General features: G+C 37.8%; 2 protein-coding genes across 6 annotated transcripts in view; one reads left to right on the top strand and one right to left on the bottom strand.

Annotated features, from left to right (window-relative positions):
- Positions 1–13,022, top strand: part of corn (microtubule-binding protein cornetto) — a 41,754-nt gene extending 28,732 nt beyond the window's left edge. For 2 of the 3 annotated variants that reach the window (XM_013325212.1, XM_013325213.1), the window contains exons 2-12: positions 6,636–7,704; positions 7,823–8,049; positions 8,471–8,598; positions 8,741–8,913; positions 9,111–9,326; positions 9,541–9,779; positions 10,118–10,240; positions 10,523–10,775; positions 11,091–11,199; positions 12,475–12,534; positions 12,758–13,022. In XM_013325212.1, coding sequence (XP_013180666.1) covers positions 6,659–7,704; positions 7,823–8,049; positions 8,471–8,598; positions 8,741–8,913; positions 9,111–9,326; positions 9,541–9,779; positions 10,118–10,240; positions 10,523–10,775; positions 11,091–11,199; positions 12,475–12,534; positions 12,758–12,928 — 2,745 coding nt within the window. In that variant the 5' untranslated portion in view covers positions 6,636–6,658 and the 3' untranslated portion in view covers positions 12,929–13,022. The remainder of the gene's footprint in view (positions 1–6,635; positions 7,705–7,822; positions 8,050–8,470; positions 8,599–8,740; positions 8,914–9,110; positions 9,327–9,540; positions 9,780–10,117; positions 10,241–10,522; positions 10,776–11,090; positions 11,200–12,474; positions 12,535–12,757) is intronic. The other variant, XM_013325214.1, reaches the window with a different exon arrangement.
- Positions 13,023–16,012: 2,990 nt separating this feature from the next.
- On the bottom strand, positions 16,013–25,822 carry Bre1 (E3 ubiquitin-protein ligase Bre1). 3 transcript variants are annotated; one of them, XM_013325152.1, is made up of 17 exons: positions 25,629–25,822; positions 25,324–25,477; positions 24,708–24,894; positions 24,268–24,453; positions 23,811–24,031; positions 23,369–23,641; positions 22,947–23,120; positions 22,539–22,796; positions 22,218–22,325; positions 21,697–21,836; positions 20,881–21,034; positions 20,538–20,693; positions 20,063–20,254; positions 19,622–19,814; positions 19,386–19,480; positions 19,067–19,198; positions 16,013–18,817 (listed from the first exon to the last, which is right to left on the bottom strand). In XM_013325152.1, the coding sequence occupies exons 2-17, from the start codon at positions 25,474–25,476 to the stop codon at positions 18,665–18,667; spliced, it is 2,775 nt and encodes a 924-aa protein (XP_013180606.1). In that variant the 5' UTR covers position 25,477; positions 25,629–25,822; the 3' UTR covers positions 16,013–18,664. The 3 variants fall into 3 exon arrangements, with proteins under 3 accessions (XP_013180606.1, XP_013180604.1, XP_013180605.1); XM_013325150.1 differs by having other exon boundaries at positions 25,324–25,482; XM_013325151.1 differs by having other exon boundaries at positions 25,324–25,487.
- Between the last annotated feature and the right edge of the window lie 180 nt (positions 25,823–26,002).

Consider the following 26,002-nt stretch of genomic DNA (forward strand, 5'->3'; position numbering starts at 1 on the left):
ACCATTCTATTACAGATCGGCCACGGAATAGGCACTTAAAAGGTAATATAAAGCTTGAAAGAATTATTTTTATTTTTTCTAACGTATGAAAGTTTATACATAGTTTCTTTCGAGGTAAAGCGACGCAGTGAAGAGGGGCGGACTCAAGTTTTCAACGTAAAAGATAGTTGAGCCTCTTTTCACGAGCGCATCTCAAGGGTCAACTTAAAAAAAAATCCAGCTTGTATGTAAACGTCTACAGAACAGCTGTGTAATCTTTTAGAGTTACATTTAACATCACATTTTAGGTACCCTTCTATATTAAAATTAACGGTATAAATATGATTTTCAACTAGTACCAATACGAAAAAAAAACTTTTAAAAGCATCCTAAATTTATAAAAGTCAAGGAAAATAAATTAGATAGAAAGAGATAAAAGATTAATAAGAACTAACGATTGAGTTTAAAATTGAAGGATATTCAGTTCACTAACACTGACAATAAATTGAATTATGTATTTATTTTGTCATCAATATTGAGAGATATATTCAAACCGCGAAATAGTAGACACACTGAAAGATAATGTTACGATTTTAGGTCGAAAAGTTTTATATTATAAGGATGTAAAACTCTAACGTTCCAATACCAGGAGATATAGTGTTTTTAACATTCTACATAAGCCTAATATAACTTATTGGGGAAGTTTTTTTCTACAACTGCTCCTAGGACATACTAAACTAAATTACCTAGCCTTTGAAACTTGATCAACCGTTCCTATATTGCTGCTGCTAACTTTTACCAACGTTTATGGAATTATTAATAGACAGCCGACTACACTACAGCTCAATTTGAATTTAAACGCGACAATGTTTGATAGGTAGGTAAGGCCGTTCCCTTGTATCCGGTCGCGCCCTGACCGTCGCTAATGGCAAAAGGGTTTGTGTGAACAACTAGCTACTGCAATATATTTACATGACAATGGAATTCGATTCACAACTGATAGCTATGGATTGTGTTCCAACGCAATAAGCGTGAGAGTATCTTTTTTCAACAATTGACTTCAGATATTGACGTCTTGTCTATGCTTACCGATAAGAAACAATCTTATTACGAGGTGAAAAGCGCAAAGGTGTAATATAAAATCCTATAACATCGATATCACTTACTGCATACTCCACTGTCCAGCTAACGCTCTTTATCACAAAACTTATCATATACATAATTTCATAATGTTATTAAAGCGTACAATTTCGTAGCTTTCGTTCTACTGAATCTTCAATCCCCTTATCGCTACCGGAAACTGCTTGAATATCGAACATAGTAATGTTACAAAATAATATCTAAAAATGTATAACGTTAGCTGATAACGTATGGTATAAGTTCGCGGCTCGATGGACAGGAAAAAAATATGTCGCGTAGCACTCCATGACGTATTTACCAAATGTGTCTAACATTTAATTAATTTATTAGTAACACCAATTACTGATAATTTAAAATTAACAATTAAAACGTTTTAACATTTTTGAAACTTTTTAATTTTGACGTTTGTAATGCCTTGCCAAGCTTGACACTAGTTATAATATTGTTAATTTCCTTTACTAAAGTAACATCAAAATTTACCTATACCTATACCTATATAACTATTTTTAGTGTAATTTTTTAATTATAATTTAAAAAATGACATAAAAGCAGTAAAGCGTGCCATGTCTTGCATCCGGCGAGGCATAACCCGTTATAGCCGGTGCAATGCGCTGTCGTTTGCCGTCACATGAAAGGACGAATACCATAAACACTATCACGGACACCACCCGCTGTATGGATGACATACATAGGACTAGGATCTTAGACTAGTCAGTTCCCTTTAGAACACTCATTTATCTTGCCATATCGTTCCTTCTCATTTTATATCTTCTGCTTTGTAGTTGTCGCCTTCATAAGAAATATGACAATCTCTTAAGAACAATATTACCCATAATTATGACAAACGCCTAAGTTAAAAAAATATAAGATCCGTCCACAATGGCTCTTTAAGTCATTAAAATTTTAATAGTATCCTTTTTAAGCACTGCATTGTTTAAATTTAATATAGACCTCACGCTGGAATTGCCGTTTGTGGACTTGTCGGCTCAAAGAGCTTAAACAATTGAATTTTAGAGCTCTTTCAACTTAATCTATCTGGTCAACAAATTCGGCAGCGTCGCCAGCAGTGCGAATAACTGCCACATCTGGTTTTATCCATCACGTACTAAGTTGAAATGTTTGCCAAATGTTCACCAATTGTACTTTTTGTTTGACTAAGATAAGGTACACATCTTACTATTTTACTAGTATTATAAATGCGAAATTTTAGATAGATGGATGGATGCATAGATGTTTCTTTTAAGGTATCTCCTGAACATCTCAACGGATTTTGATGAAATTTGGCACACATGTAAAATATATTCTAGAAGAACACAAGAGTGAGTCGTGGGCGACAGCTAGTATTTTAATATTAACCTTGTAAAGATGTTCAATTTGTAAATTAGAGAGACCGCCTATACCGACTTCAAACTGTAAAATAATGACGAAAATTATAGACTAAATTAATTACAATGACAAAGTCGTGTTGTCAAATAATTAGCAAATTAATTTAAGCATATTAAATATACAGATATAATAAATTTTATACGTTAATATGTGCAACAAAAGTAATTTATTCGAATAGGCGTGTTTTCACACGTGGCACTCAGCTTAATTGCTAAGCCAATAATAGTTTATTGCTGGGTTTATAATGTTGAGTTCAACAACCGAGGGAAGTGTAACCAACCTGAGTAACGCACCAATCGTCAATATTTGGCAGATGGAGAACATCTCGTAAGACGTCTGTTTCTTTGCCTTTGATAATAACATAGATCAATGTTTTATAAATTGACTGAAATACTCTCATAATATGTTGTGTTATACATTTTTATAATAATAGTTATAATAAACAAATTAGCTCGATCGTTTATGCCCCGTGGCATTCCGCGAAAGATATGAATAATTGACTCCGCAAAATAGGTTCAACCGCCAAGCCAATTAATTTTATTTTTCTATCCACGCTTTTGGAATCCGGCAAGTAAACATAGATTAAGAGAAGCTTTTGAAAGGTTTATAAGTCGTAAATTTACCAAATAATCAACTTAAAACAATGATTTTAAATTCTGAATAATGTACTCGTAATATTCTATAATAACTTTTAAAAAGCATACAATATCACGTCATGTTTGAAATTGATTCTTGGGTGAAATGAAAGGTTTACTCGATTGTGTGTTCTTTGGCGTTTTTGTGTGCTCTGTGCTGTTGTGTGTTTTCAGGGATTTGTTTGACGTCAATCAACGCCGGGTGGCGCGGCTGTGCGGAGCGCCGGCCTGTCAATGTGTCATTGACACTGAGCCAAATTTGTTTAAGCTAGAATTTCCGTTAGGCGTATAGACAGATGTGCTTGAAGCTTTTATAGTGAAAATCTAGGCCATTACGTATACACAAAAAGTAAATCATCCCACATACTACGAAGAGCTAACAATACTTTTTATGTAAACTGAAAAATTGTTCAATTACATTACAAAGGCTATGCAATAACTTCATAGTACGACATGCGTTTTAAGAATTTTAAACTTAAATATAGCTAAATAGATTCAAAAATGTTTATCATCATAATCCTTACTGATATTATAATCTACATTATATTTATATATATATATATATAAACGGGTTTACCGATATGGCTGAAAATTGGTGAGGAGGTAGCTTAGAGCCAGGAGACGGACATAGGATACTATTTATTCATTTTTTTTCGAATTTATGCCTTGAAGAGTTGTTTTTTATTTAACTTACTAATATTATAAATGCGAATGTTTCGATGGATGTGATGTGGATGGATTGAAGGGTGGGCTACACTAATTAACTTTTTATATATCCACGCGGACGGAGTCGCGGGCGACAGCTAGTATCTTATAAACCAATCATTCGTATTATTTTTTAATTTTAGATTTATTAAATAATAAAATTTTAAACGACAATATCGTTTTTAAGTGTCATTTAGATTTATCGTTGTCAATAGGCAATGTTTTGTTGTTTATAAAAAGACCGGTCGTAAGTTACCGATGCTTGTTACAGCAAGTAATAAATCATTAGAGTCATTAAAAGTTGCCAGCAACTCATAAATAATGCATTAATTTCATTAAATACTAATTATTGTAACACTTTCATGTTCAAATAATTTATTCAATCGAATATAATTATGATAACATTTATTTAATCTACCGCAAAATTGACAAGTATTGAAAAAAATAGGTTAATGGGATTTTAATGATTTCTATTATACAATCGTAATAAACATCTAATGGCAGGTATCAAGGTTTCTTGTCACTGTTTGATCTGAGATGCTTCAGTATTTGCTCAGGTTTTACTGTTTGAAATTCGAATCCCAATATGTACTTAATTACTTCCTTGCCTTTACTATTATCGTATTCACTTTACCTTCTACTTATTCTCTACAAATGTACTTAGTTTTCAATTCAAAAAAGTAAACACAAATTGTGATAGAATAATAATCCAAATTGTATATCTCACGTAGGACAAGCATTTGTAACACGAAACCATTCCTAGAATTCTTTAACATTAAACAATGGAATGACCTAGTTCAACACAACATCCGCACAATCGGAACGACAAGCTAAAATATGGAATCTCGCCAAATAGCCGAAAGTGAAGCCTGGGAATGGGCGCATTGTATCTATACGTATAATAGTAAGAAATCAGCATTAATACATTTCAAACAAATTGAAGCAAATTTAAACGAAGACGTCCAAAGATTTTCAAAAAGCTGAGTGACATTAAGATGCGCCTGAATTTGTTATCTATAGTCCGGTCAGTGCATTAAAGTTTATACTGCGACCGCATCATTTTAATATCTGCATGGCATTGACGCGGTGCAAGCAGCGAGGGGAAAGCGAAGTGTGCTGAATTGATAGCAAACAATGCTAGTCTTACTTCGCTTGAATATTAAGTTTGTTTTGAGCTTAAGCTTTTCCTTTGTTGAAATGTTGGCCAATAGAATATAACTAAAGGGCTGAATGCAGACTTGCAAAATACAGAGTTTGAGGGGGATCTAACGATAAAATTAGTTAGATCGTAAACTCTTTGAAAAGTAGATACTTTATTGACTTTAAAAAATATCTTCAGTTAGGTTTTTGTTTAAATATTTGTTTTTTATAGTTCTGTAGAACCTTCGCAGTGACTTTAGGGATCAGTTCGATTAAGGCCGGCACTGTAGCTGTCCGTGGACAAACACGTGCTTTGTACCTCTGCCAGACCGCGCGGCGTGGCTAATGACACGTCAGCCTCTAGCAAATGTTCCTAGACTACGATAGGGCTGTCACTAATAGATTAATATTATGTTCAATAGTGTTTTTGTTATTGGATAAAAGTGTTTTTTTACCCTACAAAATTATATAAAGACCTTTGATTTATTCAGAGTTCAGTTATATTTCTTAAATAAAATAACAGCTCATTTAAAATGTACAAGGAAACTTTTCAACCGTGAAGAATAGTTTAACGGGCATTCGAAATATTTCGCTATTTTTCTTTTTTATTCTCTGCTTCATCTTTTAGGTTTTTTTAAGTAAACCAAAAATAACTATTTTAATACTAAAGTTTTTAACTTTGGATTCTTCGACCTAATATTTTGAAGGTCCTATGAAGATGAAAATGTTTTGATTCCTATGTGAATACAAAAATATTTTTTTATTATTAATAAATTTATGTTGAAGTTCAAAATTCCGAAACCTTTGTATCAATTTAACATCCAGTCCATGAAGCCGCTACATTCATTGTGTTTAATATAAATAGAATTGAAATATTCCATTAGATAACAATGGCAGCCCTAATTAAAATGATCAAAGTTATACCGATGAGATAGCCCCCAGCAAATTATAGAGCGACGACCTCACTCGCGCCGGCTCGTATTCTCGGATCCGATGCAATGTCCGAGGAATTTATTTAGAGCCCTACTTTCAAGTGGCTGTTTTATCATAAGTGGCGACGCATCGATACTGCACTCTTCATGTGCGAGCGATCGCCTTCTTATCAGACATTCGTGTTAACTTTATTGCGATTATAAGCTAGTCAGTAAACAACATATTGGTCACGATTGTTCTTTGTTTACGAAAACACACTACGCAATACTAGCCACTAATAATACGCTTCTATCCTAGGCCCTGAACTACAAATGAATATAAACAAATAGGAATGATAAAGCCATACAACTTTAACTGTAACATAATAAGGTAATCTTAGCAAAGCGTTTATATTTATACGTCAATGTTAACGTGCATAAGTACAACTCGATTATTTGTACGGGCAGTTTAAAATAAAATACTACTACTTAAGTTGTATGCAGCCATTGTACAATTAACGGTTTACAGAATAAGCGAATGGGGAACAATAGCAATAGGCTCCCTAGAGATGGTTGCGTCGTGACCCGGGGCCCAGGGGTGCGCACAATGAACAGGCCGCACAATGCCGTCGCATCCAACCGATTGCTTGGCAGGCCGCATAAGACTCGCCGCCAGCTACTATTCGCCCCATTTGTTTCTTAATGAAAAAAAAAAATACTATTTTATCTTTTGTTACAGAATATGTGACTCAAATCGAAGAAATGGAGGAGGAAAGTGCTGTTAGTGCAAACGAAGTCCGCGAGGCATCGCTAATTGAGGCGGAGTCATCGATCACCGACATCGTTCCCGAAAAAGAATCTAACCTCACCTCTACTGAAAATCAGACGGACGTCAGCTTGTGTGTTAACAATAAAGACGAGAGTGGGGTCGTGCTAGACGGTTTCGACGACAGTAAAAATGTGACGGTCGAGTCGATTATAGACAATGACGCCTGTGAAGCGATCGACGACGCGAGGTCGTTGGGGGATATGGACAGCCTGCCCGCCGGCGACGAGCTGGTGCTGGGCGCGGCCGGCAGCGACAGTGGCGTGGAGGGCTGCGGCCGCGCGCTCAGCAGCGGCGGCGGCTCGCGATCCTGCGCCTCCAGTGTTGTCTCCTGCGGCTCCGGCTGCGGCTCCGAGAGCTCTTCGTTGGCGGGAGCACCGCTACGCACTCGCCGCCGCGTAAACGTCACCGTCATTGAGGCTAAGAAGAGCTCGCCCGTCGGATCGTCCACGCCCCGCCCGACTACGGCGCCGAGAGGTCCCAACCTGGCGACACGGGAGCGCGCGAGGAGTAGAGAAAAACCGACGCCGCCCGAGAAACCGCGGCCGCTCACACCGAAGCCTCGAATGCGCCCCACTGCCGACCTTCCCAATCTAGTCCGGGAGAGCCCCGCCTTGCGAGCTAAGCCCACAAAAACTTCCACGGCGAGGTGTCGGACGCCGAGTTCTCCGAGTGACGAAAAGAAATGGCCGACCAACGGTCCGAGGTTGACGCCCGTCTCGGATTCTGCGGGCGCGACCAGAGTGGCGGCGGACAAGTACGGCACGTTGCCGCGCAGGCGAAGAGACGCCGACGCGGAGAGTTCACCCAAGCACGATAGCACACCGCCAACTTCCCGCCGACCTACTGTCGCCCGCTCCGCCTCGTCGCGTTCCACACTCAGGACGAGAGTGCGCATCTACGCCGAGAAGAACTGCCAGACTGTGCTACTAGGAAACGATATTGAGTCAGCGTTAGCAGGGATCATTCCTAACATTGAAAGGTATAAAGACATACTTCAGCCAGTGATCAGGGATTCTACAAGGAACCATAATACAGCATTATCTTTACTGTGCTCGATATATGTATTACGTTATATATGTATTTGTTGTGTTTTGTAGCCGTATCGAAGTGTCGCGCTGTCACCGCGGCGTACAGGCAAGCGCCCGCGACGCCGAGCTGTGCCGGCTGGGCGCGGCGGCGGCGGCAGCGGAGGCGAGCGCGGCGGAGGAGCGCGAGCGCAGGCAACACGCCGAGGCGCAGCTGGCGGCCGAGCGCGCCGCGCGTCTTGCTGCCATCGCAGAGCTCGAGCGGAACTCGCAGCGCCTGCTTGAGCTCGCCGGAGCTGGTTCGTTACACTGCTGTCAGCTTTCATTTCCTAAACTAGTGCAAAAATTTTGTCCTCAAAAATTTCACAAATTGAATAACAATTACAAATAAATAAATACGAGTTATAACATGTCTATCCTTTTGAATTCAAGTTGCTACAATAGGCCGTGGCTTGTCATTCCTGTACACTACTGAGAAAATAGCTCTCAGCTGTGTTTGACATGCATTGTTGAGTTCTTACAACGTTTGAACTAGGATTTTAGTACTGAATAGCCACAACAGATGTCGTTCGCATACGATGTTTCTTGTTCGAAAATACATAGTTACTCAAATTTTTAAAACCAAGTATTTGGAGTGACGAAATTAGTCGATGATATTCTAAGGTGCCGCCGAGTAAAGTGCACTTATAGAGAGACATAGTATAAGTTAAGATGGTGTAGGTGCGGGGGCGGGTGCTGAGGGGTGCCTGCGCGCGCTGGAGGAGCAGCTGAGGTCAGCAAGCGAGCTGGCGGGCCGCCAGCGCGCGGAGATTGACGCACTCCGGGACCACTGCAACAAACTACACGCGGTAACTACATTACTATACTAATAAATAAATAAGGAAACTTTTAACTGGTTATTGTCTTCATCTACCAAAAGGCATAATCTTTCTCAAAATTGTAATGTGACTCCTGAGCTTTAGTTTCATGTTGAATTATCGATGTGTCCAGGAGGCGTTGAGCGGTCGCGAAGCGGCACGACTAGCAGAAGCGCGGCTGGCGGAGGCGGAGCGCGAGGCGTCCGAGATGCAGGACTTCCTGGCCGCGGAGACCGGCGCGCTCAGCGACTCGCTGCGGGAGGCCGACGCCGAGCTCGTCCGCCTGAGCACAGACCTCGAGCGCAGGTATACAACTATTAAACCTCTGTGCTATTAATAATCTTACACGACCATGCTACAAAAGTAACTGCAGTCCTCTTTGTACATTTCTCATACTAAATGTAAAGAACTTCCTCGACGACCAATGAATAACTCTGAGCACGGTAGTAAGAAATAGTTCTAATTGTGGTGAGTGTTGTGATTAATGATTTTGTAATGTGCAGGCGTGCGGAGTGCCGGCAGCTGGTGCGCATGTGCGAGCAGCGGCGGCAGGAGGCGCTGGCGGCGGCGGCGCGCGCACGCAGCGGGGGCGGGGCCGCGCCCGCACTGGACGCGCTTGCCCGCCGCCTGCGCGCCCTCACCGACGCCGTGCTGCGCGCCTACGCATTACCCCGTGACGCCTCGCTACCCAGTGTATACCATAACGACGCTTACAACAGGTACTAACACTTTCTTTTGAATAATATGGACAGAAAGTTTCTTGTAGCATATACATATCCTTCTATGTTGCTAGTAAACGACTCTTGTTCTTCCTAATATTTTCAATGTAGAACGAATATAACAATTGTGTTAAATTCGTGCAAAATAGAAATTTGAGTTTACTACTTTCATTATCCCTATTAGAATTTTAGAAATAAAAATTGAATGTTGCAGCCACAGTGACAGCGGTGAGCAGTTATCACCTGACGAGGAGGCGCGCGGTGGTCTGCTGGGCGCGATAGTGCGTGCGCTGCGTGCCGCGCCCACAGCCGCGCCTAGCGCCCACACCGCACAAGCTGCACCCGCACCCCCCGCACCACACGACGACGACCGCTCGCGCATCTCCGACGACAACGACAACTCCGCGGACCTGCTCGACTCGGAGACGGAGCCATGTCTTGTCACTGATCCAGGTCACTTACTATGCTTTTCTGTCTGTACCGCAAAAACTGGCATTTTTTAACAGACAAAAATTACAACGGGCAAAAAATTAACAATTTGCAAATAAATATTGGCTCAACTCAAATGCACTCGCAGATATAATCACTTCTAAACAGCTTCTGAATTGATCATACAGGCGAGTAATGTGAGTGATCTAAGTGCACTACAATTTTCTTGTCAAAGTTTCACATATCAAACTAACCCAGCTTTATAATACTACGCTTAATGCTTATTCAGTAGTTGATTCAGATGGCTTTCTAGCACATGGTGTAAGTTGTGTGTAGTTTTGACGGTGGGTTTGGTTGGGTAGAGTGCTTGGAGGAGTGGTGGTCGGGCGCGGAGGGTGCGGAGGCGGGCGAGGGGGGCGAGTACGCCGGCGTATGGAGCGGGGAGGAGCTCTCTCCCGAGAGGGAGTCCTGCGCAGACGACAGGGGTGAGTTACTAATGCCTCTGACTGTCTTCTGCTTCGCTGCTATTATACTAACTATGAACATGTTTCTATTTTCTTTTTAAAACACTTTTATTTATATATAACGTATTAAATTTTTTTACATACAAAGTTTTGCATGTAAAAACTAAATCCGACTCAAAGGACCAGATTAGAAGTGTATTTATTGTGTGTTATTAACCTAATATATAATTTTTCTTGCTAAAGGTTTGTGTTATAGTTAAAATTAGTTTTAACGTCGAGTATATATATATGATGTGCATACAGAGGGTGGGGAGGGCGAGTCTGCGTCCGCGTCTGAGCGCGAGTCTCTGCGCACGTTGTCAGCGGCGATCGCTCAGCGACAGCGGTCCGAGGCGGAGGCGCAGGAGGCGCAGGAGGCGGAGCGCGGCTCGCTGCTGGAGCGCGTGCTGTCGCTGGACGCGCGCCTCTCTGAGCTGCTGCGTGCGCTGCGACACGCCGCCGCCGCCGCCGCGCGACACGACGACACGCCCGCCGCCGCGCTCGCACACGCGCTCCGGTACACGCGACACACACACATTACTTAATCATCAAATCGCATTTTTATAAAAAACAATTTGATACCTTCACTCGTTTCTGAGAAAAAATGTCTTGACAGACAGACGGACGGACAGGGCAACAATGTCATCCTATAAGAGTTTTTTCCTCGAAGTACGGAACCCTACAAAGCACGTAACGAACCGATAGCAGACCTGGATTATTATTAAAATTGTAGAAAAGTAGCAAGACAACAGCTTGTAGAAGATGCATAAAATAATATTGTGTGCATAATAATTTTTGGAAATGCTAATCATCTTGTCTATTCGTATTCCAGAGAGAAGATCGACGTGACGGAGAAGAACGTGGCAGACGTGGTGGTGAAGAAGCTGGCGGAGCTGGATGCCAGCAGACACATGATGGAGCAGTACCGACACAGCGTTGAAGTTAGTCTCTCACTGCCTGCCCGCAAACATCACATGCCATCTACACCCCACATTACACTACAATTATATGTTAAAAGTTAAAAATATATATTTCAATTTAATATTATAATCTATGACATCCAATAATCCTATATTTAAGAAAGAATGTATCTTGGAGCATACTTTCTTCTGTGTTTTCTTAAGTTTTCGTTAAAAAAAAATATCAAAACAAAACTTAACAACTTTAGTATTTCGATTAAAAGCAAAAGCGTTGTTACACACATTAGTTTGTTAGTGCTGTTAACTGATTTAATGTGAAACAGGTATTTACACCATTCAGGCCCTGCTTGGCGATCTCGAGTCAAGAATAAAGAGCCAAGGTTAATGCATTCTTACGTTGACAAAACATAGCTTATAGTGCACCCCCCACCCTCCCCCCACACCTTCATACCTCCCCTCCACACACCCAAGCCCTCTGTCTAGTATGCTCTCTCACTTTACATATCTATTTTAATTTAATTAAGTAAATTATATTTAGATGGTATTTTTACTGGGTTATGACTGCTTCACACATATTGTCATCGCTCGCATTCTCTTTGATTAAACAGAGACAACAATATGTGTCAATACAAGTACAATTGCAGTTGAAACCCAAGTTTATATGTATAGTCAAACAAGGATATCAGACCCGATGAGGAAATCACTGTCATCGCCTTTAGTTCTGTCAGAAAATATGTAACATGGGCATAGAAATCAGCATAAAAGAAAAAAAAGAACATGACAACTATAGTGCGAAAAGGACTTTGTGACACAGTTTTTACATTGTCAGGAGGGCGCTAGTGAGCTGTCATAATTTAGTTGACTTATGCTGACCGGGTCTGATATCCTTGTCGGACTATAAGTGAGATATATTTCCTTCTTGACCTACTTACTATTTATTTCGATTTAGAGAGAACATACTCATTTCAGTATTAATTAATTATAACGCTGTCATATATTCAGCACATTGTAAATAATCACTGGGGATATTGAAATGGCACAAAATTAAAAATTTTGATCCACATCAGATCTCATCGATCCAAATGTTTTCTGACAAAAATAGCTTCAAATAATTTAACTTCTCTGTGTATCCTGTTACGATGGTACAGTCGTAAAAGCTTGTCTATATATGTATTATCACATATAGATTGCTTGCAATGTATTACTCAAATGTTTGCTATTAAGCTTATAAATTGTAAATATTGTACAAGAAATAAACCTGCATAGTATTTTACTAATATCCATAATGCCTTTCAGATGCTAAAAAAGCAGCTGGCTCAGTCCGGTGAAGAGGAGGAAATTAATTTTATTGAGGAGGTAAATAAAACAAAATTCAAAAATTAAGCCTTCATTGTGCCTATGTGATCTTCTAGACTGTGTTCCACATCCACGCCAAATTTCATCGACATCCACAATCTATCCATACATCTATACTTTCGCATTTATATTAAAAATATGTTTAATCGTAGAAATGCTTCAAATTGTATTAAAAAGTTACTTTTACGTAGGTTTTGTAAAAGTAATGAGTGTTATATTGCAGGAGTTGGCGGGTTGCGGGGAGAACGAGCGTCGTCAGCGATACGAAGCGCTGGACGCAGCGCTAGGCGCGCTCGCCGCGGTGGACGGGTGGCCGCGTCTCGCAGCGCTGCAGCGCCGCCTCGAGCGCCTCGCCTTCGCGCTCGCAGCGCCGCCGCCGCCGCACTCCGCCTAGCTGCAGGTCACTGACCCCGCGCCCGCTCGCGCACGCATCAGCTGACACACGCTACACGTATCCAAAAGCGCGGGAACTTTCACAACGCGCGCGAAAAACTAAATATCATTCTCGTAAAGTACGTGAAATTTTACACAGTAAAAGTTATTGTGGAAAAGAAGTGAATAACGCTATTTTTAATTCGTTGATTGTGGTCCAATTACGACTAAGAGGCGACCGCTAATTATCAAGAAATAAGATTGAATATGATGTGTATTGCATACATATGCATGCATACATTGCATCTGCGATGGAATTGATAAATGACAGTCAATGTGTTTGCGTCCCGCAATATTCCGGTACCGAGTCATCCTATAGCATAAGGTAAATATTTTTGATGATGAATTCACTAATTACGTGTTAATTATTGAAGATGAAATTATTAAACATAGGTATAAGATATAAACGCCTATAGCTAAGTTAATTTCGGTCGTGTTGCCAACATAAATTAAGAAATATCGATGTGTCGATGAATGTTGCCATACGTGTTATTTATTTCATTTTGACATAATTGGGATAACTAATTAATTTGGGATTATTTTTCAAATTCTAATTAATATTAATAAATTTGAATCAAAAATCCCATAAAAAGCTGAAATATTTAACACAATTTCGTTATTCTGCAATAACGATTTTTCTAATTTGTTCTTACACCTACTTAATATTTGTAAAATAGAATTCTAATAAGTTACTGATACAACTAAAATATAGATTTGTTAAAAAAAACTGTTGAATAAACACCATTATCGAACATTGTCATTACAGCCAATGCGAAATTTTGCCAAATTATTGCAGCTTTAACACAAAAGTAATTCCAAACATATTTTTGATAACATATACGCTAACATAACTTTGTTTAATACGTATTTCGTTCTTACTAAACTATGCAATATTTTAAATAGTGAAAAAACATAAGACAGAATCATGACAATTTAATTTTTATGCTTGTAAAGATATTTCGTGTGAATGTGTCCGTCCCGATAAGTAGTAATGATCCTAAAAATACGTAAGTAAAAACGTAGGGGACGTGTTTACACATTATTAGAATATTGTAGAAAAAATTAACTTTATTTGTAGTTAATAATTAAATTTGACAAAGTTGTCGTGTGTTTTTTGATGCTCCAAATCGTTAGGGAAGAGGTTTGTAGGTAGTATAAATTTAGTAACCAAACACAATGTTAATGTTCGTCAAGTAAGAATTAATCCGTATTACTTACCGTGGGTTTCTGACATCAAAATCCCTTAAAACGGGTATTTTGGTCTCAAAAACCCATGGTTAGATGCCAAGAATGTGGATAGTTTAGAAAATTAAGTAAAGTAAATTGTTTAAAATGATCTCCCGCTGGGCGGTGACAATTTTTATTAGATTTGGTGTGACAATTTCTTTTTTTTAATTATAATTCTAAAGAATTACGTTATGACGAAATAATTTTCCATTCCGTGTGGCATTTTAAACGTTTACTAACCTATATACTTTATTATGTTTTAAATAGTTCTAGAGTAAGCGTCACAGATAGAAATATATTGCCTTTATTTTGTACATAAATGTATTTTGTGTATTATATACAGCTCGCAGTTTCCGCTATGAAGTATCTTTACTGATATGGAGTATACTCTAAACGTCTTTTTTTGTGTACATAAAATTTCATAACAATTTTATAGATGAGAAGGGAATGAACTGGTGAAAACATACCATGACAAATGTTCTTATGATATATTGCTCTTTCTAAATACAATAATATGTATACTTACTTTCCTGAGTGCCATTAGTCCTTTTTTGTTTCAAAAATGTATAAAAATAGTATTGATAAATCACAAAAATAGAATCCATAATAAATCAGAATGGTATATTCTAATCGATTTTTTTTTATCTAGTCATTTATCATTTGATAAAAATGAAATGCAATAATTATTGTTTACAACAAATAAATCGACTCTAAAGTTAATCGAATTTCAAGAGCAGAGTTACCTTCTTTAAATTTATTTTAAACTTAGGTAAACACGCCAACACCTTTATTTATTTTGTTAAATATTGTTTTGTTACTAAAATATATATTAAAATGAGACTGACGTCAGAATGGTATAACGTGGCTTTTTGATTGGGAATTACTTTGCCTTTTTTTTCAAAAGCTTGCATTTAAAATTGTATCCAGTTTTAATATGATATCTATAACACCTACTTGTAACAGAGATATTTATTTAATATTATATCTTTAGATTGCATTATTTAGCAAAAAAATCATGGCACCAAACAGGCGTTTTTGTCTTTTGACGCTTTTGGAATGTTGGAATAAAATAATAACAAACATTATATCTCATACTGCGAACAGTCATATAAACATTATCCATAATACAGTCGAATTTTGATAAGCTAGTGCCCATTGCGATATTTATCTCGCTTGTGGAGGTTTCTCCCTAACACGAGTATCTCGCTTGGACGTTGTCGAGACCTAACTATAACTCACTTATGAAGATTTCTAGCTTATCCATTTTTGATTGTATATTTTAGTAGTACAAAATCATAATTATAATAATCGTTCCATCCATGTCGCTTGCTTTCAGGTGCTAAGCTCACTACAAATTGTATGTTAAATAAAACTAAAGAATAAGTAGAGTTAATATTCGCCAGATGTATAAGTTAATAATAATATCTTCCGTGAATTGAGTTAATATAATGAATTTGTCAAATTATGTGATGTGTAAAGAATGTAAATAAAAACATATACCTACATATAAACATCTGGTTTTATTTGCAATTTATGTAACAAGACCTGGAGCCTGGATTTAGTATTTCCAATGAGTCTCCCTCTCAGTCTCTGAAAAACAAAGATAATCTTAATAGAAATGTTATACCCGGTTTATACCATTCCAGTCCAACAAAAGAAATCAACACTGGACTACAACTGGAGAATGTTAAAACACATGAATTTACAGTGCATTCCAGTACGGCTTTTCGTACTTGTAAACCGGCCGAGATTTTGATCGCTGTACTGGAATAATACAAACCGGTTATAACAGCAGTGATATTGCACCGGCTAGGGTTAATTAAAAGAAGTTATTTCTTTGAGACGTTTATTTCACATGAATTAATCATAAACTTTAGATCCAGTTTATAGATTGGATGTATCAAAATTGAATGCATTTATAAATTTTCTACAAGTTTTTCTATTAGTTTATGAGAATATATTTCAGACCAAATGTTTGATGAATAAGTGTTTGATTACAAAAGGTTTTATTTCGTTAAAAACTTGTCGCTCTCAGGCGACGTCCGTAAGAAAGCTTAAATACTCTTATCGTACGAATACCAATGGTCAAGCTTAACAATACAGTCCAACCTGGATAAGCGAGAATCCAATGGACTGCGATATTTTTCTCACTTACAGAGGTTTCTCTCAGTTTCTCGCTTTATCCAGGTTAGACTATAATTACAAAATAACTACAAAGTTAAATTCGAACTAAAACTTCCACTTTACATTAACCTACTAAATTGATTATTTCATAAATATAAAGTTAAACCGAAAATTCACATATTAAAGATTGAGATATTGAATTTGCAGTTAGAAGTAAAAAAAAACCGCCCGCCTTTCCAACTTTTTACAGTTTAAAGTATAACGAGGTCAGACAAAAAAAAAGTAATAGAAACTTGGGGCACGCCGTTTTACATATAAGTTGCCGTCCGGACAAATTTTGAAGCGTAGAAAAATAAAAAAGTCTTAGTAAATACAAAGATCTACATTAACGTTTTTAAATACGGTTCCTCGTGAAATTGTAACAAAATTAACGAAGAAATGTGCTTAAACTAAATCAATATAAGTATATCAGTCAATTATACAGTTGTGATTTAATTTATTTAGCTATCTACTAGATTGTTACTAACACTGACTTAGTGTTGCGCATCTTGTCACACTCTACAACATAACCGTGCGATTACAATGAAGAAAAACATGTATAAAAATATTGTAACGTTTTTTACCAACAAAAGTAACAATACGTTTTAATACATGTGTTTAAGCAATGCAAACTCGCAATAACACCAACACCAAACATCGAAGATACTACAGCAACTTCCTATAGAATTTATAAATTATTTTACACCAAAAACACGTTCACTTAAACAAGAAATGGCTTCTTACATTTCATGATAACAAAATACAAATCATAATATACAAGTTTCACAAGCCACATGCAAAATGCATTTAAATATTCTTACAATGATTGTATTATTGTTTAATTCATAATTAAATACATGGAAAGCTTTACAAAGTAAGGAATGAATTATCAACCGTCCTACGGAAGTATACTGATATCTATAAAAAACACCTTACAATCATTACATACAATGACGCTTCGGATACCGAAAAATCCTAATAAATTAACTTGAAATTATCGCAAGTAAAATGATGTGAGAGAAAGTCATAACCAAATTGCCTCGAGATGTATTTTCCTATGCATACTATTGACCTCTATAGATTGGACAGGTTGGACAGATCGCTTGGAAATGACAATTTTTGTTTTGTTCCGACTTAAATGTACACTTTGTATTTTATTACTATTTCGAGTTTCCAAAATCGACACCGCTACAATCAGTTCAAAATCAAATAATCACAAAATAGCACGACTTAAAACCTGTCCAACTTAATATAAATGATGATGGACTCAGGCTCTTCATACACCAGGCAATGCAAATATTCGATACCCGGCGATTTGTCTCTAAACGACTTTATGTCATAGAGATTTGTAAAGAGGCACGCGTAGCCGTTATTTTGTTCTTAGTCTACAAAACCAGTCTCTCGCTACTTGTCAAGATTGTTGTGAGAAAAGTCGCTGCGATTTTCAAGATGGCGGAGTAAATCGGAATTGTCCACTCAGAATAAACGAACACGCAATGCCATACTCGCGACGCAACCATACAATATTTACATTGCCTTGTATATGGAGGGTCTCACACATTCCTTATAATTAGTACGCATAATTGTTCCACAGTTAGCGTCAGAGGCTAACATCCATTGTCCATACAAAACAATTATTATGTATAGATTTTATACAAGATACGTGTTTTTTTCTTTCATTAATCGTCCCATACTTATTTTAAAAAGTATAAAAACTGAATGAGACGCTTTTTAAGTCTCGATTTCTTTTAGAAGGTTGAAAAACAAAACCACTTTTCCATTATAAGCGGTGGTTATTTAAAAAAAATGATTTTTGTTCAATACTGCTTTTTAAATACACTAACTCGCTCAGGTATTAAATAAAAAGTAGCTTATGCTGTGAGATCATAGCAAATATTCGCCCTTGTTAATTATCTCGCAAATCAAATATATACAACAATGATGTATAAACGAGACGGGGTTCTATGTACATAGCCTATTTAAACAATAAGACATATTTTCTACACTTATATCTGGTACTATTTGTGTAAAAGGCGCGGTTATAATCTGTAGGCTGACAGCAAACTATTTAATTAATATCTCCATACATTTGGCTCACATCTTTGAAGGCACAGCAGAGAGACGATATCATCCTACATACAAGTTACTCCAGATTCTCTTCATAGGAGAGCTAACTCGTACCTTGATTTAGGTTGTAATAAATATAAAATTCATTAAATGATGTCCGCCGCCGCTGGGGGCGTGTGGTGGGGGTGTGCCGCTGGGGGCGTGTGTCGGGCGTGTGCCGGTGGGGGTATGGTGGTGGGGTCTAGGTGGAGAGGTAGAGGCGGTGGTAGTCGTTGGCGCCGAATGCGGCGTTGCACTTGGGGCACTTCCTCTGGCGCGTCTCGTAGCGCGTGCGCAGGCAGTCCCAGCAGAACACGTGGAAACATTTCGTCAACACCGCGTCCTTGCGTTTCACCTGGAAATTTTAACATTTAAATTGCAGTTCCGATGGAAAATATATTTAAAGCATAAAACGGTGTTACTATATCGCATTTCTAACTATTTTCGTCAGTGTTTAAATATTTTTACTATGCATTAAACAGGACGGATCAGGATTTTGATAATTCACCATCATTATTATCAAAAATAAAATTTTATTAAAGTGATTTAATATTACCACAGCACCAACTTTCTAACAAATGAAGAATCTATAGTAACAGCGTACCTTGCAGGAGGGGCATGTGAGAGTTTCTTTGTAATCGCGAATTTCCTCGAGCAGCACCTCGTCCATGCTGCTACCCGCCTGCTCCATCTTCTTCATGCGCTCCGCCTTGCGTCGCAGGATCGCCAGCTCCTCCTGGTAACACGTGACACATCAATTATATGCAGACAATTGTCACTTCACAGACGAAGGCACCCATCTTCATTGTATAATAATAAAAAACATTAAAAAAATTCTGATAGCATACTTAATAGTAAACCACAATCAACTAATCAACTTATGGAAAAGTATAAGAGAAAGTAAAGAACAGAGTGACATTTACATGTAATCTTTTTGTTTTGTAAGCTTCCGCCTCCAGCGCACTCGTCTTCTCCGCGACCACCTGCTGCGCCTCCTTCATCTGTGCGTGGTACTTCTCTGTAACATAATCATCAAAATTATATGTTACTATTTTGTTTTTTTTTTCAATAAAAAATCCAAACGACAGCACTGACAGCTAGGGGCGAGTAAAATCATAGCGTTGACTAGTATTGTCTTAGTGATGCAGAGCATAGTAACCTAGATGCAACTTGAGATCAGCGGCGGACTGCGCGGACTCGATGGCCTTGCGCTTGTGCATCTCCATAGCCTGCTGGCGCAGCAGCAGCTCCTTCTCCACCGCAGACAGCGTCGCCTGCAGCAGCCGCTCCTTCTCCTCCAGCCGCCGCGCCACCGCCCCCATCGACTCGATCTGCTGGTCCCGCGTCACCACCTACACACAACAAATATTTCGCTCTTACAAATAAACGTCAAAAATTTATCAATAAAATCAACGACTCACGTTTAGAAATTTCTAATACAAAGATTAGAAACTGAACCAAACAAACGGCTATACTGGTCTTATTATTATAGTTAGTTATTGATATTTTATAAATTTATCTAATTCATAATATTTCTTAACCAAGAAACTTCTTTTAAACAGATCTTAGTTGTGATGTAAATATTATAACATAAATTAACCTTTTCGTGCAGCAACTGCTTCTCCTCGCGCAGCAGCTTATGCAGTGAGTTGGCCTTGATGCGCTCCGACATCAGCTTGAAGTTGGCGTCGTCCTTTTCTCGCAGCTGCTGGATGAGGCGCGAGTTCTGCTCCTGCATGTCCTCGAACGCCTGCCCCGTTACCTCCATCTCGTTCAGCAACGCCTCCTCCTCCTGCAACAATCACACAACAGTCATTCCAGACCAACCGACAAAGAAACGACGCTATCTTCTAGAAACTTCAGAAGACTGGTGAACTAAATAAAATACTGTTATTATAAATTACATCAGCCTTTTTTAATAGTAAAGCAATAAATACATACAGTATTCGAGTTCTATACCAATTCAAGATTCTTGGACAGTTTAAGCATTTTATGTTAGCAAGTCAACCTTTTAAGTGCCATATGGTCCTATACAAAGTGACCTTCACAATATGTGACATGTTACAATATGTGACCTGTGATCCAGCGAAAGGTCTGGAGAAGGCGTGCAGCGGGTCCGCGTTGGGACGAGCGCAGGACAGCTGCTTCTGCAGCTCGTACTTCTGTTCCTCCAGCTGCTTGATCTTACGCAGCGCGTCCTCATCCGCCATGCGACGCTCGCGTTTGCTCTCCTAAACAATGTCACCATTCAAAAATAACTATTAAAATTATATTGAAATGCACTTCACGGTTACAAAATATAGACGACGAAAGAAGTGTTAAAAGTACTACTCCCACTTATAAAGGATAAAATTTATATGTAGTATCAATATAAATAATATTTAACGACAGAATAATTTTACAATATATTTCGCTAACCTGTGCCATCTTTGCCTTCTGTCGGTGGTCCTCGAGTTCTTGGCGGGCTTTGCGCTCCGCGGCCATTAGCTGGACCTTGTCGCGCTGCTCTTTGCTCACACCTTTGTACATGTCCAATAACAGCTTCAGCTCTTTCTGCTCGTTTACAGCCTTTCTGCAATGTTACAAATAACAAAATCAACTTGTTGAATAACCTAACACTATCGTAGTAAAAGCACACAAGGTGAGACATCCCGTATGGTCGCCCCGTCTCGCCAGGCGAATTCAATTTCATATATTCAAATGATAATTTCATGTGAAAACGGACTGTATTTAATGGCATAGCTAAGACGATGTAAACAGTCTTAATAATCAAAGGGACAAACAAGCAAGTAGCTCACCTGATGTTAACTGATCCCATGAATATCCGCAAACATCAGACGTATTGCAGAACATTGCCGGCCTTTAAGAAAGGAAAGAGCGATTTTGCCTACTTTTATCGGGCTCACATAAATCTCTTGAGCTGAACAATATGGGATTATCAATGTTCTACAAAACTTAAACAAGCCTTTAAGAGATAATACGCTGATCGTAATTTTATATTCACTTAGTTAGGAAGAACAGCCAAAACGGCAACACCTTATCCAGTGAAGTACAAAAGCAAAGAAAATTATGAATAACTTTTATTTTATAACAATTCACTTTATTATGCACTTTGGGGTTTAAATTTCAACATTACAACTACACATACAAATATTAATAAAATGACCAGTCGCATCGTTCAACAGTAGTGAACAAACAAGCAACCTATACCAGCAGTTCTTACTTAATACTGACTTGAGCTGTTGCTTGAGCTCCTTGATGATCAGCTCCTGCTCGTGCAGCTTGCCGCGCGCCTGCTCCTTGCTGGCCGGCTTCTCCGCCCCCACGCCCCCCACGCACCCTACTCCGCCCACACCACCCCCCTGGTCCTCGCCCTGACAACACAACCTGTTTCAATCACTCAACATATGTTGTTACATTTCGCATCAAACCTTAATAAGCCGCCTAGGACTTTCAAAGGGTTAACATGCTTTTGGTAAGATTATTCGAAATAATTATATGGTGCTTGTTGTCTTTAGAAAATAACATAAAGCTTAGGAATATAATTATAATACATTAAAATGATTGTATTTGTCACAAACATTTATATTTTTATAATAGTCACAAAGCTTGATATAGTTTTCATCTTATAACTAAGAAATTATGTAATAAAGATTTTAAAAACTGCTAGAACATTACTTTGTACTAGACTGTTAAGGATTTAAAATACTGATGAAGGAGGAGGGAGAGGAGATAGACAATATTAGAGAGCTTACGTCAGGGTCGGGCTCCTCCTTTTTAACAGGCGGCGGCTTCTCGTCAGGCTGTTCCCCGCTGGTGGAGGCGCCGCCCCGCGCCGCCGCCTCTTCAGTTTCTTTACGAAGCTGAAACATAACAAATACATAAACTACAAGAAAACAAAAATAAAACAAACAAGAAAGACAAATCAAATTATTTTAAACTCAATAAAATCGATCAAGCGACTGAATGTCACATGAAATATACATACATACTTGCAATAAACATTACACAAATAAATATTAAATCGAAAAATATTAACTTAAACTAAAATTATATTAAACTAAAATCCAACATACTTTATTCAATTCTTGACTGGTATCCTTGTATTTTCTCTTGTACCTGGAGACTTCGCCCTTGAGCTGCTGATTGTGGTTCTGCAGAGAGGTGATGAGATGCCTCATCTCCCTGTTGATGGGTCCAGTTTGCTCGTTGGCAGCCAAGTTCTGCTCAAACTCTATCCTTAACATCTCGTACTCCTTCCTCAGCTGACCGAGCACGTCTTCCAACTGTATCATCTCAGCACGGAGTGCTTTCTGCCTTGCTAACTCCTCACTCTACAAAATTTACACATTGTAAGTAAAATAAATGTAATACTATAAGACTTAAGACAAACAGAAATATGCACAATTTTGTTTGCAAAACCTCATATGAACATTTGAAAGGGGGTAAATATTTGTGGTATAAAATAAAAAGAAAATGCTCACCTCCATCATTTCAATCTGTCTCATATGTAGATTCTTAGCATTCTGTAACTGCATGCGAGTCTCGTCCAGCGCAGTCTTCATCTGCATGGACTCATTGTACAGCACCGAGAACTGACTCTGCAGGCACTTGTACTCTGTCGTCTCTACAATCACTGATTCAGGTAACTGACGTATCTGTCATGGGAAATTTACTCAAACGTTTATGTCAAGGTCATTATAGTAGTTTCATAAATTTAATATTAATAACGTGACAATATGTCGGTACATAAAGAAGTGAGAGATAAATGATTAAGCTTAGAAATAAATAAAAACAAAAATAAACTTCAGCTTATTTTTTGTCATCAATTGCTAGAATTCATTTGTTTTTTGTGCATCAAATATAATTAAATAAAATTCATATGTCTAGTAATCTATAGACTTACATCCATCTTAAGTTTTTCTACTTCCTTGAGCATGTCCCTGTGCTGCCTGTGCAAGCGATCAAGTTCCGCAAGTCGGTTGTTGGCCAGTTCTCTCTGCTCCTCCAGTTCTGCGGCCACATCTTCCAGCTTAGCCGCAGCGGCCGCTGTGAGGGGCGTTCCCCCAGTTGATGCTGAGTTGCTGCTACTGGCACTCGCGCCCGACTGATGGTAACTTTTCAGCTTCTCAATTGCCTCTGCTAGATGGTTTTCTAATTTATCATTTCTCGATCTCACCTAGAAATACATAATATATAATATTTCCAAAGTTAATGATTGTATCTCCTTAGTAGTAGCTGTAAACTTATATTGTAGGTTTGCTTTTTAAGTTTTCCTACAGTAAATAATCTTAAATATCACAGACTTAATGATAGTAAACAGAATGTTTGTGATGTCTAGTACATACCTTCATAAGTTCATATTGCAAATCATCAATCTGATTCTTTAGTTCTGCATTCTCTGTATCCCGACTGTTCACTGCATCCTGCAGCTGAGCCACACGTAGGGTCATGGCATGGTGGTTTTCTTGTAATGTGGTACATATTGCTTGAAGGCGACGATTTTCTGCTGTCACTTCCTCGTTCGTAGCACGCACCACTTCATCTAGAGATGGTGCTGGTGCACCTTCTGTAAATTAATTTTTTTACTATTGTTAGAGTAGTTTTGTACCGTAAAGTACAAAACAAGGTTAGTGAATCTATTTAGGTCAGTTTAAGTCCAAAGCATCATCAAAAACATTAGGCTACTTCCAAAATATTTGTATTAAGGTATATGGTTATGCTATGTTTATTCAAAACATATAAAAAAATATATATTTTTACTAATGTTATGTCAGTGGAAACTCGAAACACTACCAAAATTACCTTCTCCCTCTCCCTTAATTGCTCTCCAAATCTTATCATTCCTCTGCTGCAATCTATCAAATGCCTGTAAGACTTTAGCCACCGCTCTCTTGCTGACTTGGACTCTGTTAGCTAATTGTGCATCCAACTCCTCTTTGTCCCATGTTGACAACTGCATTAAGAACGAAGTCGTTGCTTCATTCTCATCTATAACATACAAACATGCTGTACATTATTAAATTCAAAACATCCTTTATATTCCTTTTTTTCTAACACATTGGCTATCTTTGTAATACATCTTCCTAATACATCATAATTATTGATTGGAAAGTATATAATTTGTACATTGTTTTTATCTGTATTACAAGATGTAGTCACAGTAATAATCCATACATGTTTGTTAGAACATTTTAATTTAGTATTGCACATAATTGTTAAATTGATTAAAAATTATAAATTACTCTTGTTCTCTGATTCATCAGCTGTTTCTGCATCAAAACGCTGCAACAGAACTCGTATGTCTTCATTCAGTAAGTTCCAGTATCGGTTTACAACACACAGGACAGCATCATCTTGTGTTTGACGCTTCTCCAGTTGTTCAATCCTTGCTCGAAGTTCTGCTTCACAACGATGCCTTTGCTCTATTCTCTAAAAATATACAATACAAAACAATGGTACACTTCATTCACTTTATATAAGTGTTACTCTAGTTTGTTTACAAATACCATTTTATATATAAAGGGATTTTAAATTACATTTTTGATAATGCAAAGTGTGTAACATCTTTATATTACACTTAAACAAATACAAAATTAGGGTAATTCATAAAAAACTATATTGACATAAGAGTGTTTGGAGGTTATAAATAAAAACAAAGTTAATTACACATCATATTAGAAAAATAAATAATGTTATGAAGGAAAAAAGAAATGGAATATTCATAAAATGAAGTAAGTGAAATAAATTGAATGATTCAAAAAGATTTCATAAAAACGTCAACCAGCTGATGATGTCCATTTCACTGAGTAGTATGATTATTACAAAATAATGACAAAATTGATGTTAGGGAGTGGTTACCTGGGCTAATTTTTTGTTTTGAAATTGAAGGACTTTGATGTCCATTTCTTCAAGAGTGGATACTGGCCCGATGAGATGAGGTTCAAAGTGAACCTTCTTGATCGGTGGCTGACTGGTGCCATTGCCACCATCTTCTGCTGACCGCTTCGACATCCTGAACTAAGCTAATTTTGTAAATTACAGGTTTAAAACGATCACTTCCAAGTTATTGATTTATATAATCCAACTAATTAATAAGGATTATTAAGAAAGTGAGTATACAGAAAAGTATTATACATTTTTATTTAGTAGGATAATATATGTACCTGTTTGTCAATATTGACAATTCATTAATAATTTAATTAAAAAATGAGGATAAAGATATATTGTATGTATTGTATATGAATACTTCTAACATTTTCTTAGAATTTATGTTATAAAACTACAACTGTATGTGATTATGCTATAAACTCCACCCGTTTCACGTTTCACCTCAGCCAACAAACCATCTTTCCATAGAGCCGAGGTATGGAGGGAGGAGCGGAGATTTTACCATAGATTAGACACGGAAAAAAAATGGTAACATTTTCGGTGTTTCCATAATTTTTACGTCAATTTAAGAATCCTGTTTCATTGAGTTGAGATATTGGTGTGTAGTAATGTTAAAATGATGTAATAGCTATGTTATAGGTTTTTATCT

This window comes from Papilio xuthus, unplaced genomic scaffold (assembly GCF_000836235.2).
Source record: "Papilio xuthus unplaced genomic scaffold, Pxut_1.1 DF824888.1, whole genome shotgun sequence".
Lineage (NCBI taxonomy): Eukaryota > Metazoa > Arthropoda > Insecta > Lepidoptera > Papilionidae > Papilio > Papilio xuthus.